The 12,215-nt window shown below is 42.1% G+C and overlaps 1 protein-coding gene across 1 annotated transcript; it reads left to right on the top strand.

Moving 5' to 3' along the window:
- The first annotated feature begins 2,958 nt into the window (after positions 1 to 2,958).
- On the top strand, positions 2,959 to 11,970 carry LOC306706714 (NLR family CARD domain-containing protein 3-like). The gene is made up of 8 exons (XM_079173877.1): positions 2,959 to 3,017; positions 3,171 to 3,335; positions 3,670 to 3,786; positions 4,763 to 4,860; positions 5,516 to 7,307; positions 8,445 to 8,621; positions 10,639 to 10,815; positions 11,511 to 11,970. Exons 2-8 carry the CDS (start codon positions 3,190 to 3,192, stop codon positions 11,533 to 11,535), a joined length of 2,532 nt encoding a protein of 843 aa, XP_079030003.1. The 5' UTR covers positions 2,959 to 3,017; positions 3,171 to 3,189; the 3' UTR covers positions 11,536 to 11,970.
- The last annotated feature ends 245 nt before the right edge of the window (positions 11,971 to 12,215 follow it).

The raw sequence follows: 12,215 nt of genomic DNA, 5'->3' as shown, positions 1-12,215 counted from the left end.
ACGGTACTTCCTCAATGGTAATACGGTACTTCCTCAAAGGTAAAGGTACTTCCTCAATGATAATACGGTACTTCCTCAAAGGTAAAGGTACTTCCTCAAAGGTAATACGGTACTTCCTCAAAGGCAACGGTACTTCCTCAAAGGTAACGGTACTTCCTCAAAGGTAACGGTACTTCCTCAATGGTAATACGGTACTTCCTCAAAGGTAAAGGTACTTCCTCAAAGGTAACGGTACTTCCTCAAAGGTAACGGTACTTCCTCAATGGTAATACGGTACTTCCTCAAAGGTAAAGGTACTTCCTCAAAGGTAACGGTACTTCCTCAATGGTAATACAGTACTTCCTCAAAGGTAAAGGTACTTCCTCAAAGGTAACGGTACTTCCTCAATGGTAATACGGTACTTCCTCAAAGGTAAAGGTACTTCCTCAAAGGTAACGGTACTTCCTCAATGGTAATACAGTACTTCCTCAAAGGTAACGGTACTTCCTCAAAGGTGACGGTACTTCCTCAAAGGTGACGGTACTTCCTCAAAGGTAACAGTACTTCCTCAAAGGTAACGGTACTTCCTCAAAGGTAATACAGTACTTCCTCAAAGGTAACGGTACTTCCTCAAAGGTGACGGTACTTCCTCAAAGGTAATACGGTACTTCCTCAAAGGTAATACGGTACTTCCTCAATGGTAATACAGTACTTCCTCAAAGGTAATACGGTACTTCCTCTCAGCCAGTCTGTTGACAGAACTCCTCTAACCAGACCAGTGAAATACTCAGAGAAACACAAAGTCAACAGGAACTACTTTCAGAAACTTTTACTGTGAAAATCCACAGAACACACTGGACTACTTCCTGTTCTGGAAAGAGTCCAAAGACACGTATATATACTGTGTATAATATATACACACATATATATATATGTATATATGTGTGTATATGTGTGTCTATATATATATATATATATACAGTATATGTGTATATATATACCTGTATGTGTGTGTATAAATATCTATATATGTGTATAAATATACACATACGTATATATGTTTATAAACGTATATGTTTATAAACATATATACACATACTGTATATGTTTATATATATGTACATATGTATATATATATATATATATACATACGTATATGGTTATAAACATATATATGTGTATAAATATACACATATATACATACGTATATGTTTATAAACGTACATGTGTTTATAAACATACAGTATACAGCAGTGTTGGGCCTTCAGGGCCTGCAAAGCCTTCTCTGCTGACCTAAACAGAATCACAAAGTTAGAGCTATTTTATAATTTAATAATGTTTCATAAATACACTACATGTATTATCATTTATCAAGTAGAGCTTTTATCCAATCAGAGTTCACCTCTGTGTCTCTAGGTAGAAGAGAGGCCCGATGACCTCTAGGTAGACTTTGCAGTTTAAGTGAATGGGGTCTTCAACCAATCAGATCTTTAGTTTGACATGTTGGGCGTATTCTTTGACGTGCCAGTGCTACCCAGCTAGCCTCTAAGTACATCTGCATTAAGGTGCGCCGTGATTGGTCAGTGGGCCAGCGTGACCTTTGTCAAACAGAAAGCTAGCAGCTCTTAGTGTTCAGTGAGAGTTCAGGTTGAAACATATGTAAGAGAAGTTATGACATTTTTAGCGTTTTGCTTGGTGTAGATTGTTTTTTTGTTTTACCGAGATGTGTTTTAACACTCAATGGCTGAAGGAGGAGATTTGGGAGTTACTGACTTTGTTAACAGAGAAAGGAGGATGGACTACTATAGTGTCTGACCAACATACCAAAAAAAGCAATGATTCATTTTTTAAAAGTGTTTAGTTTGTAATATGTATAATAATCATATCGTTTAGTTATCACTACTGAGAGTTTAACAAACATAAAACATGACGTAGATAGGTTTGCAGGTTAAGATGTATATTTAAATTCATCTCTGACACACATGAAGATAAAGTTGTGAACACCGGCTGAATATCTATGATCAGAATCATTATAACTGTGTTATAACTGCTGCTGTGTGAAGAGAATCCTGCTGTTAACAAGAACCTGATGAGTTTAACGTGTTTAAACCAAATGTTGTTGACCTTTAGTTCATAGAGCAGCACTTTAACACACAAGAGCTCAACACACTACTTTAGATTCATTATGAACTTTAACAGAACAATGAGATTAATGGAGATTTAACATGTTAATGGTTGCAGCGCTGCTAATAATTGCATAAAGGAGGAACGCACTTTATTTAGAGCCTGTTGATGCTGCACAATAGATTCATTTCTTTTGTCTTCTTTAGCTGCACAACTGGGAAAAGTTTCTATATATTTTAGATATAGTTTACGTTTATTATTCATTTATTTATTATTAATAGTTATTTGGTGCAGAATAGCGTTTTGTATTTAAACTAAGGTTTTATTTCTGTTATTATGTTTAAATCAGTTCCAAGTTACACAAATGTTAATATACTTTAATAAAGTTTTCCTGTTCAACATCATATCACTAAGTTATTTATATGGTGGTTCACCTGAACCCACGTCCTCCTGTCACACTAAGCTCCAGATCCAGAGCAACATGAAGCAGCTGATGTTCATCTGTGTTGTTGTTCCTCACAGTGTGGAACAGAAACCTTCACACAGAAAGCTCTCATAGATTCATCTTCATGATTTAAACATGAAGATAATGCAGCAACATTTTGACCAAAACTCATTTTAATTCAACCTGTTCAAGCCGAGAGAGACGCTCATAAACACATCGTAATACAAAGAGGATCTGTGTGAGCTCACACACACACACACACACACACACACACACACACACACACACACACACACACACTGCTACAGGAACTCAGCTGATTTCCTGTAAATGAAGAGGGGCGGAGCTACAGTGATCATGTGATCCAGGTACATGAGAACAGGAAGAGAACCCTGATGTGTTTATCAGGAAGTTCAGACTCCATTTTGAGTCACAGAGCAGAAGGAGAGAAGCTGAAGGCTGAGGCAGCGTGAGTGTTGATCCAACATGTGTGTGTGTGTGTGTGTGTGTGTGTGTGTGTGTGTGTGTGTGTGTGTGTGTGTGTGTGTGTGTGTGTGTGTGTGTGTCTCCTCTTGATTCTGGTGTCGTGAGCTCACAGTCAGTGTTACTGTTTTACTCTCAGACTGACTTCAGATCAGAAGATGAGGAAGGAGGAGGAAGAGGAGGAAGAGGAGGAAGAGGAGGACGGAGCAGAGTCTCTAGTCTCCGGCTGTCTGTCTATGAAGAGTGATCGGTCCAAAGGTCTTTTTATAAACTTCAGTAGTGAACCTGGACCCTCAGACTCACAGTAAGAGAACTTCTTCTAACTCATCCATAGGAGTCATTTTAGTTGCTTCTCTATAAAACTTTCTACTAAAATGTACTTGCTAACTACAACATACCAACGTTTGGTGACACATTTCAACATGTGCACCGTTTGGTCTGTTCTCCCAATGGTTATGTCTCGAGGAATTATATGTCTGAAGATATTCAACCTTAAAAATAGCTTCCTGTCTGAGAAGCTTTTGGGATGAAAATGACTAAATAACAATAAAACAAAATAAAAACTTTCTGAAAATTCTGGTGTCAAATAGCGTAAACATACATTTTGAACAAAATCTAAATCATCTTGATGTTTGCAGAGTTCAGTCCAGACAGAGAGCAGAGTCTCCAGGATCCATCTGTCTGTCTATGAAGAGTGATCGGTCCAAAGATGAACCTCCAGTCTTCAGTAGTGAACCTGGACCCTCAGACTCACAGTAAGAGAACTTCTACTAACTCATCCATACGAGTCGTTTCCAGTTCCTCACCATGTTTTCTGTTGCTTTGTGTTCACTAAAGTTTATTTTCTAACTAAAACGTACCAAACGTTTAGTGAGACTTGTTGTATCGTCGTCCTCTTAGTATCAGTGACGGCTGTTGGTCACATAGTAAAGCTGTGATGTAATCTAAGAGGACGAACACAAACTTCTGGACGTCCCCGTCCATCCCTAGTGACAGAACCATGAAGGGAAAGACCAGCTGGGACCTGAACCAGAGACCACTTTTACAATCTATAAGCCATCTACCATGTTTACTATAGACTCAGATGAAGCTCATTGGTCTGCTGTGATGTGTTTGGACCTGGTGAGACTCTGTCCTGCTATTGGACGATGTGGTCGGTTCCTTTACGTTTGGATGGAGCATCTATTTCTCTGACCACGCTGTAGACTGTGTTCCTGTTATTCTCAGCAGGAGGTCAGTTGTTGGTCGTCCATCTTTGCATCTGGTATCTAATAGAAATAGACTAATTAACTACAGAACACCAACCAAAAGCATCACTTTCACAGTATTTACACCTCTTCTGACCTCAGTTCAAACACAACCAACTCAAGCTGAGCTGATCACAGACACTGTGACACAGTAAAGGACATGATCAGCTCTCTTTAATGGAGGACTTTTACTGTGAAGGAGCTGCAGGAAGTGTTGAGTTAGTTCTAAACAAACTACAGACAGATCACTAAATGTTTCATCAGACAGCCTGATAGGAAAAGCAGCTGATTAGAGTTCATGAAAGCAGGAGAGTTTCAATAAAAGAACATTTTCATGACAGACTGAACGCTGAATTCAAAGAGAAAAGTAACACTTTAACTGTTCTCTGTGAACATCTGAGCTTCTACACACTTTAGTCCACATCTGGATGTTTTTCATCAACAACCAACAAATCATTTTAGTTCTAAATAAATGTCTTTACAGAGAGAAGAAGAGGAGTCATGATTCTGAGGAGGAGCTGACGTCCAGATCCAGAACCAGAGCTGGACTGCAGACAGCCAGTGAGACCAGAAGTGTCCAAAGTAAGACTGTCCATTTCTCTGCTGATGTCTTCATGTCTGGAAACAGGACGTGTTGTTTTAATACAGAGACACTTGTTGGATTGAAGGATGTAAACACACAAAGGAAGAAGGTCTCATTGATTCATAGACGGTCCTAGTCTGTTTGTAGACGGAGCCGCGGTGTGTTTCAAAGAGCAGATCGATCCGGGCAATATAACCAACAGGCTCTGTGTGAGGAATATGAACTCAATGTGAGGATGAATGTATTTATAACAACTAAAACACAGACACACATCTTTGATCCACGTCGTTCATAACTGGACTTTTAACAGTCGCTCTATTAACTTTGTCTGTCGGCTACAGCTCAACAAAACAGGAAATAAGAACAATCAACACATAGTTGATGTAATGTTCTCAATAACGGTCTCCTCCCTCAAACCAAAGCCACGTCTGTAGCTACACTGACTGGATCAACACTGTCTGTGCTGGTGACCAGAGAGAAAGCTCTCTGTGTTCACATCTCACTACTTTAGTAGCTTCTAACTGAAAGTTACTTTCACTCACGTGTCCCCGTTTGTAGGTTCAGATATCAGCCTGATTTCATTGTTCACTGATTGTTTTAGTCAAATCAATATCATATCTTCTTTATATGTTCTCTCTGGTTTCTCTGTTTCAGGAGATAGTGGTCTGCAGGAGGTTTTAGATGAACATAAGATCAGTCTGAAGAACAGATGTGAATGTGTGACTGAAGGAAGTGATGAAACAGGAAGTGGAACCCTCCTCAACAGGATCTACACTGAGCTCTACATCACAGAGGGACAGAGTGAAGAGGTTAATACCCAACATGAGGTCAGGCAGCTGGAGTCAGCTTCCAAGAAGAAGAGCCTCCATGACACTCCGATCAAGTGCCACGACATCTTCAAAGCCTCAGCTGACCAACAGAGACGCATCAGAGTCGTTCTGACGAACGGCGTCGCTGGAGTAGGAAAAACCTTCTCGGTGCAGAAGTTCACTCTGGACTGGGCCGAGGGTTTGGAGAACCAAGATGTCAGTCTGGTGGTTCTGCTTTCGTTCAGGGAGCTGAACTTGATTAAAGATGAGCAGTACAGTCTTCTCCAGCTGATCCATGTTTTCCATCCAACATTACAGAAGGTCCCAGCAGAGAAGCTCTCTGTCTGTAAAGTTGTGTTCATCTTTGATGGTCTGGATGAAACCAGACTTTCATTGGATTTCATCAACAATGAGGTCGTGTCTGACGTCACACAGAAGGCATCGGTCAACGTGCTGCTGACGAACCTCATCGAGGGGAAGCTGCTTCCCTCGGCTCTCGTCTGGATAACTTCCAGACCTGCAGCAGCCAATCAGATCCCTCCTTCACGTGTTGACAGGGTAACAGAAGTACGAGGCTTCACCGACCCCCAGAAGGACGAGTACTTCAGGAGGAGGTTCAGTGATGAAGAGCTGTCCAGCAGAATCATCTCACACATCAAGACATCCAGGAGCCTCCACATCATGTGTCTAATCCCAGTCTTCTGCTGGATCACTGCTACAGTTCTGGACCACATGTGGACTACAGACCAGAGAGGAGAGCTGCCCAAGACCCTGACTGACATGTACTCACACTTCCTGCTGGTCCAGACAAAGAGGAAGAAGCAGAAGTACCATGAGGGACATGAGACGAGTCCTCAGGAGCTGACGGAGGCTGACAGGGAAGTTCTTCTGAAGCTGGGGAGGCTGGCGTTTGAACATCTGGAGAAAGGAAACATCATGTTCTACCAAGAAGACCTGGAGCAGTGTGGTCTTGAAGTCACGGAGGCCTCGGTGTTCTCAGGAGTTTGTACAGAGATCTTCAAAAGAGAGAGCGTGATCTTCCAGAAAACAGTCTACTGCTTTGTTCATCTGAGTGTTCAAGAGTTTCTGGCTGCAGTCTACATGTTCCACTGTTTCACAAACAGGAAGACAAAGGTACTGGAGGACTTCATGGGAGAAGATGACAAGTATTCATCCCTGGAGGACTTCCTGAAGAGAGCCATGGAGAAATCCCTTCAAAGTCAAAATGGCCACCTGGACCTGTTTGTCCGCTTCCTTCATGGCCTCTCTCTGGAGTCCAACCAGAGACTCTTAGGAGGCCTGCTGGGTCAGACAGACAACAGTCCAGAAACCACCCAGAGAGCCATCAACAACCTGAAGGAGATGAACACTGATAAAATCTCTCCTGACAGAAGCATCAACATCTTCCACTGTCTGATGGAGATGAACGAGCTCTCAGTACATCAGGAGATCCAAGAGTTCCTGAAGTCAGAGAACAGATCAGAGAAGAAACTCTCAGTGATCCACTGCTCAGCTCTGGCCTACATGCTGCAGATGTCAGAGGAGGTTCTGGATGAGTTGGACCTGGAGAACTACAACACATCATATCAGGGACGACAGAGACTGATTCCAGCTGTGAGGAACTGCAGAAAGGCTCGGTAAGTCCAGATGTGATTAACTTCATGAATCAGTGTAGATCAGTAGTTTAGTTCTTCTAATATAGACGTTATGAAATTCATATTCTTAAAATAGTGTTCCAGTTGTTTAATACTAAATTATAATTCAGTTATATTTCATCACAGATGTTCTTGATGTTTGAAATGCTGCGAGTGAAAACATGTTTCAGTTTCAGTTGGTTTAGTTTTCACTGTGAAGTTAATGAACACAGTTATTCTATTTATTCCTCATGATTGTTATATTTTATATTGATATCATTCTTCCTCTATTTATCTTCCTTTGGGTGATGGAGGCGACATGCAAACCTGGTGAAACAAATGAAGGACTTTAGAGGTTGTGTTTGAGCTTTCATCACAACATGTAGCAGTATTTTACAGTCATCACTTCATGTACTTTAGTTATTATTACATCAGGAGCTTCTACAAGGTGTCTGACATCATCACACTTACAGGTAACACCTGATTATTTTAACACTATGCTGAAGAGTTCAAATACCATCTGTATCAGGCCACGCCCCCTTCTTAAAGATAGGACAGGTTGTCAAGTTTGCCGTTGGTTTCTTGTCCCAGGTGATTCATTTCCTGTCTCAGGCAGTCATGGTCCCCTTGAGATCCGTCTTTAGCTCCTTTATGGTCCTGATGATGTCATCGGGATCTCTGCTGGTTCCGGGGCTCCTCCGGCCTTCAGCTGCTTCACTTTGATTGATCTGCTTCCATGTTGCTGCTTTCACCACCGAGGAGCCTTTATCTTGAGTTTTTGGCTTATTTTCTTCTCCTTGATGGCTTCCTTTCACTGATAATATTGAATCTTTGAGTTGTTCCGTTGTTAACTTGTGATATATCTGGGAGCGCGTTTTCATTCTGCTCTAACTCCTCCATGGACAAACCGGAAGCTCCGCCTTTAACACACGTTAATAATAATATTCATATTCATATTATTCCGTATTTTGATGCTTTGGCAACTTTGCTAACGATGCTTTGTTTCATGTGAAACACAGTGAGATGAGATGAGCTGAACCACTGATGTGAAGAGCTAATGTTCATCAAAACAGGAAGCAGGAAGTAAATATTAAATGTCCTCTTTCATAATAAAATGTTGAAATATTTGTGTCATTACAGACTTTCTTACTGTGGACTCTCAGAGACTCACTTTGAAGTTGTGGCCTCAGCTCTGAAGTCCAACCCCTCCCATCTGAGAGAGCTGGACCTGAGTCAAAGCTTCAACCTAAAGGATTCTGAAGTGAAGCTGCTGTCTGCTGGACTGGAGAGTCCACACTGCCGACTGGAGACTCTGAGGTCAGTTCACTGACTGAAAGGTTTCAGGATTTGTTAGAGTGACAGAAAGTAGAGAAATGAAGTGATTGACAGGAGAGTGTTTAGCTTCCACAGACTCTCATTGTGGTCCATCAGCCAGTGAAGGTGATGTCAGTCCTGATGAGGCTGTAGAGTGTGTGAGGAAGATGAAGGATGAAGATCTGATGACAGCAGATACAAACTCTGTGTAAACAGAGAGAGACTTGAATGCAAAGCTGAATGAAGGTGAAGTTGTGAACTGTGGTGATCTTCATGATATCAGAAGCTGATGAGGCTGCTACAGAGACAACCACACAGCTGCTGTGGTGAGATTAAAGCAGAGCTCAGAGTAATAAGCAGCAGCCTAACACAGGCCCACACGTCTCTACAGAGCAGGCTTTGAGAACACAAGTCTCTGTTGTCATTACTAGAACAAGATGTCAGCTGAGACCAGTCATAGTGGAAGTGGCTCTTCAACAAGTGATGATGATGAATGACATCATCAAACTGTAGATGTTTAAGGTTCTAACTTGTTTCCAGGTTCTTGTTGACAGCAGGTCTAACTGTGGTTCTGTTTTCATGTTTTGTCTCTTTATCTGAAGACACAGACCTTTAGGTTGCAACAATGACAGGTTTTCTTCCAGGATATCTCTGTACTTGGCCGCATTCATCTTTCCTTCAATTGCAACCAGTCGTCCTGTCTCTGCAGCTGAAAAACACCCCATAGCATGATGCTGCCACCACCATGTTCCACTGTTGGGATTGTATTGGGCAGGTGATGAGCAGTGCCTGGTTTTCTCCACACATACCGCTTAGAATTAACGCCAAAAAGTTCAATCTTGGTCTCATCAGACCAGAGAATCTTATTTCTCATAGTCTGGGAGTCCTTCATGTGTTTTTTGGCAAACTCTATGCGGGCTTTCATATGTCTTGCACTGAGGAGAGGCTTCCGTCGGGCCACTCTGCCATAAAGCCCCGACTGGTGGAAGGCTGCAGTGATAGTTGACTTTGTGGAACTTTCTCCCATCTCCCTACTGCATCTCTGGAGCTCAGCCACAGTGATCTTTGGGTTCTTCTTTACCGCTCTCACCAAGGCTCTTCTCCCACGATTGCTCAGTTTGGCTGGACGGCCAGGTCTAGGAAGAGTTCTGGTCGTCCCAAACGTCTTCCATTTAAGGATTATGGAGGCCACTGTGCTCTTAGGAACCTTGAGTGCTGCAGAAATTCTTTTGTAACCTTGGCCAGATCTGTGCCTTGCCTCAATTCTGTCTCTGAGCTCCTTGGGCAGTTCCTTCGACCTCATGATTCTCATTTGCTCTGACATGCACTGTGAGCTGTAAGGTCTTATATAGACAGCTGTGTGCCTTTCCTAATCAAGTCCAATCAGTTTAATTAAACACAGCTGGACTCCAATGAAGGAGTAGAACCATCTCAAGGAGGATCAGAAGAAATGGACAGCATGTGAGTTAAATATGAGTGTCACAGCAAAGGGCCTGAATACTTATGACCATGTGATATTTAGGTTTTCTTTTTTAATAAATGTGCAAAAATTTCTACATTTCTGTTTTTTTTCTGTCAAGATGGGGTGCTGAGTGTACATTAATGAGAAATAAAATGAACCTTTTTTATTTTAGCAAATGGCTGCAATGAAACAAAGAGTGAAACATGTAAAGGGGTCTGAATACTTTCCGTACCCACTGAACTGGGTTGGCCTTAAGGAGTGAGGTTATCAAGCTGGTTTATCTTGGTCTGAACTGATCTTGATCCTCTAGTTGCAGACCTGACTGAGACCAGCAGCATGGTGTTCATCTGTGTTGACATCAATAGGTGATGAATGTTGTGGTGACATTTGGATGATGTGTGTAGAAGGCTGACATGATGATGATCCACAATAACACAACGACAAAGAGAAAAGCTCATTGATGAGGACAGAGTCATGTTGAGCTACACATTTACAACATGAACACATCTGATTGGATTATAAATGGATTCTTATCTTCATCATTTATTCTTTATTCAGGTTGATGAGATGCGGTTTGTCAGCGATCAGCTGTTCTTCTCTGGTCTCAGCTCTGAAGTCCAACCCCTCCTCCCATCTGAGAGAACTGGATCTGAGAGAAAACGACCTGAAGGCTTCAGATGTGAAGCTGCTGTGTGATCTTGTGGAGAGTCCACACTGTAGACTGGAGACTCTGAGGTCAGTAGAGGGTTGGACTCAGTCCATGCTGGTTCCAGCAGTACTGAACTAAACACTGATCCAGTATTTCCTGTAAACCTCCAACCTTCTCAGTGAAGCTGTGAGAGGAGAACGCTGACAGGCTTCAGGATTGGACAGAAAGTCAGCCAATCAGACGAGCCAGAAGCTTGTTGTGATCATGTGTTTGAGTTGATGTGAAGACGACTGTTGTTGTTGTGTTCAAGTCTGCAGGAAATCCCGCTGTTTATCAGCTGACAGCATCTCAACATGTATAGAGACAGTGGTCCTCATCCATCAATCTGATCTGATCTGTTCTCTCTCATTGGAATATTTCAAAGAGATGAGACGTTCACATGTCAGTGAGACTGTGGTTTTTATCAGCTTTGAACCCATCATTACAGTGAGCAGTGAACACCTCTCTGTTTCTGCAGTCGTGATGCGTTCAGGACCCTCAGCTCTTTATCTCCACTGTGTACTTGAGTGAAATGTGCAGAGTGAACAGACTTGATGTCCAAAGTGTCTGCAGGTGTGTGAGCTTGGAGCTCAGTGTGTTCACTCCAATACGTTAAGATGAGAGCTGAAAGGACTGAAGTCCTGCTGCTCTTTCTACTGGATGAGCTGCATCACTGACTGACAGCTGATGAAGGGAGTCTCTGCAAACACTCGTTCATCTCTTCTTCTTCTTCTCTCCTCAGCTGGAAGGGAGATCCCTGGGGCTGAGTCCACCATCATCTCTGTGATCCTCTGGATCTGATCAGAGGATCATCAGAGGATCTGGACTCCTCCAGTCCTGCTGCTCCTCACTGCACCTGGACCTGGATTTAGTTTAGTCCTTTGGTTCCTTCATGTGTTGTGACCCTAAAGTGTCTCTGCTGATGAGTTGTGTTCATGACAACATGACAGTAGATGAACACATGTAAATGATGTTTCTGCTTTGCTTCCTGTTGCAGCTCCTCCCTGTGGAACGATGGAGTTCTGCACTTTATTTACTCATATTTCTCAGTAACAGTGAGAGTTGATGTCACATGTATGAAGTTACCTTATTACCACCAATACCAGCCTTTTCTCATGTTATAACAGACTCAGATTAGCTTGTAACAAACAGGAAGAGAAGATAAAACCTGAACCTGAACTCAATAAATACATCAAAATATCTTTTATTTTCATGTTTTCATTCCGTCTTCACATCATGTTCATCGTAGTTTGTTCTTTGTTCTTTAGTGATCTGTTGTATTTAAAGTTACTGTGAGGAACTTTAACTTAGTGGTGGTTCTGTCGCCCCCTGTGGTCTAAAGCTGTAGTGTCTCTGAGCTCCAGACTCTCTTTAGTAAACCTCTCATGTTACTGCAGCAGGTCTGACAGTCTGCTCCTCTCAGTCCTGGTTCTGGTTCTCCCGTACC

This window comes from Pholis gunnellus (assembly GCF_910591455.1).
Source record: "Pholis gunnellus genome assembly, chromosome: 14".
Classification (NCBI taxonomy): domain Eukaryota; kingdom Metazoa; phylum Chordata; class Actinopteri; order Perciformes; family Pholidae; genus Pholis; species Pholis gunnellus.
This window is presented reverse-complemented; position numbering and strand designations above follow the sequence as displayed.

What these genes read in the sequence shown, in the direction of transcription:
- LOC306706714 (XM_079173877.1), top strand. Translation starts at nt 3,190, where the DNA reads ATGAGGAAGGAGGAGGAAGAGGAGGAAGAGGAGGAAGAGGAGGACGGA. An exon ending in CCTGGACCCTCAGACTCACA is followed by an intron (nt 3,787 to 4,762) that starts GTAAGAGAACTT and finishes ATGTCTTTACAG; the next exon opens with AGAGAAGAAGAGGAGTCATG. An exon ending in TGCCGACTGGAGACTCTGAG is followed by an intron (nt 8,622 to 10,638) that starts GTCAGTTCACTG and finishes TTCTTTATTCAG; the next exon opens with GTTGATGAGATGCGGTTTGT.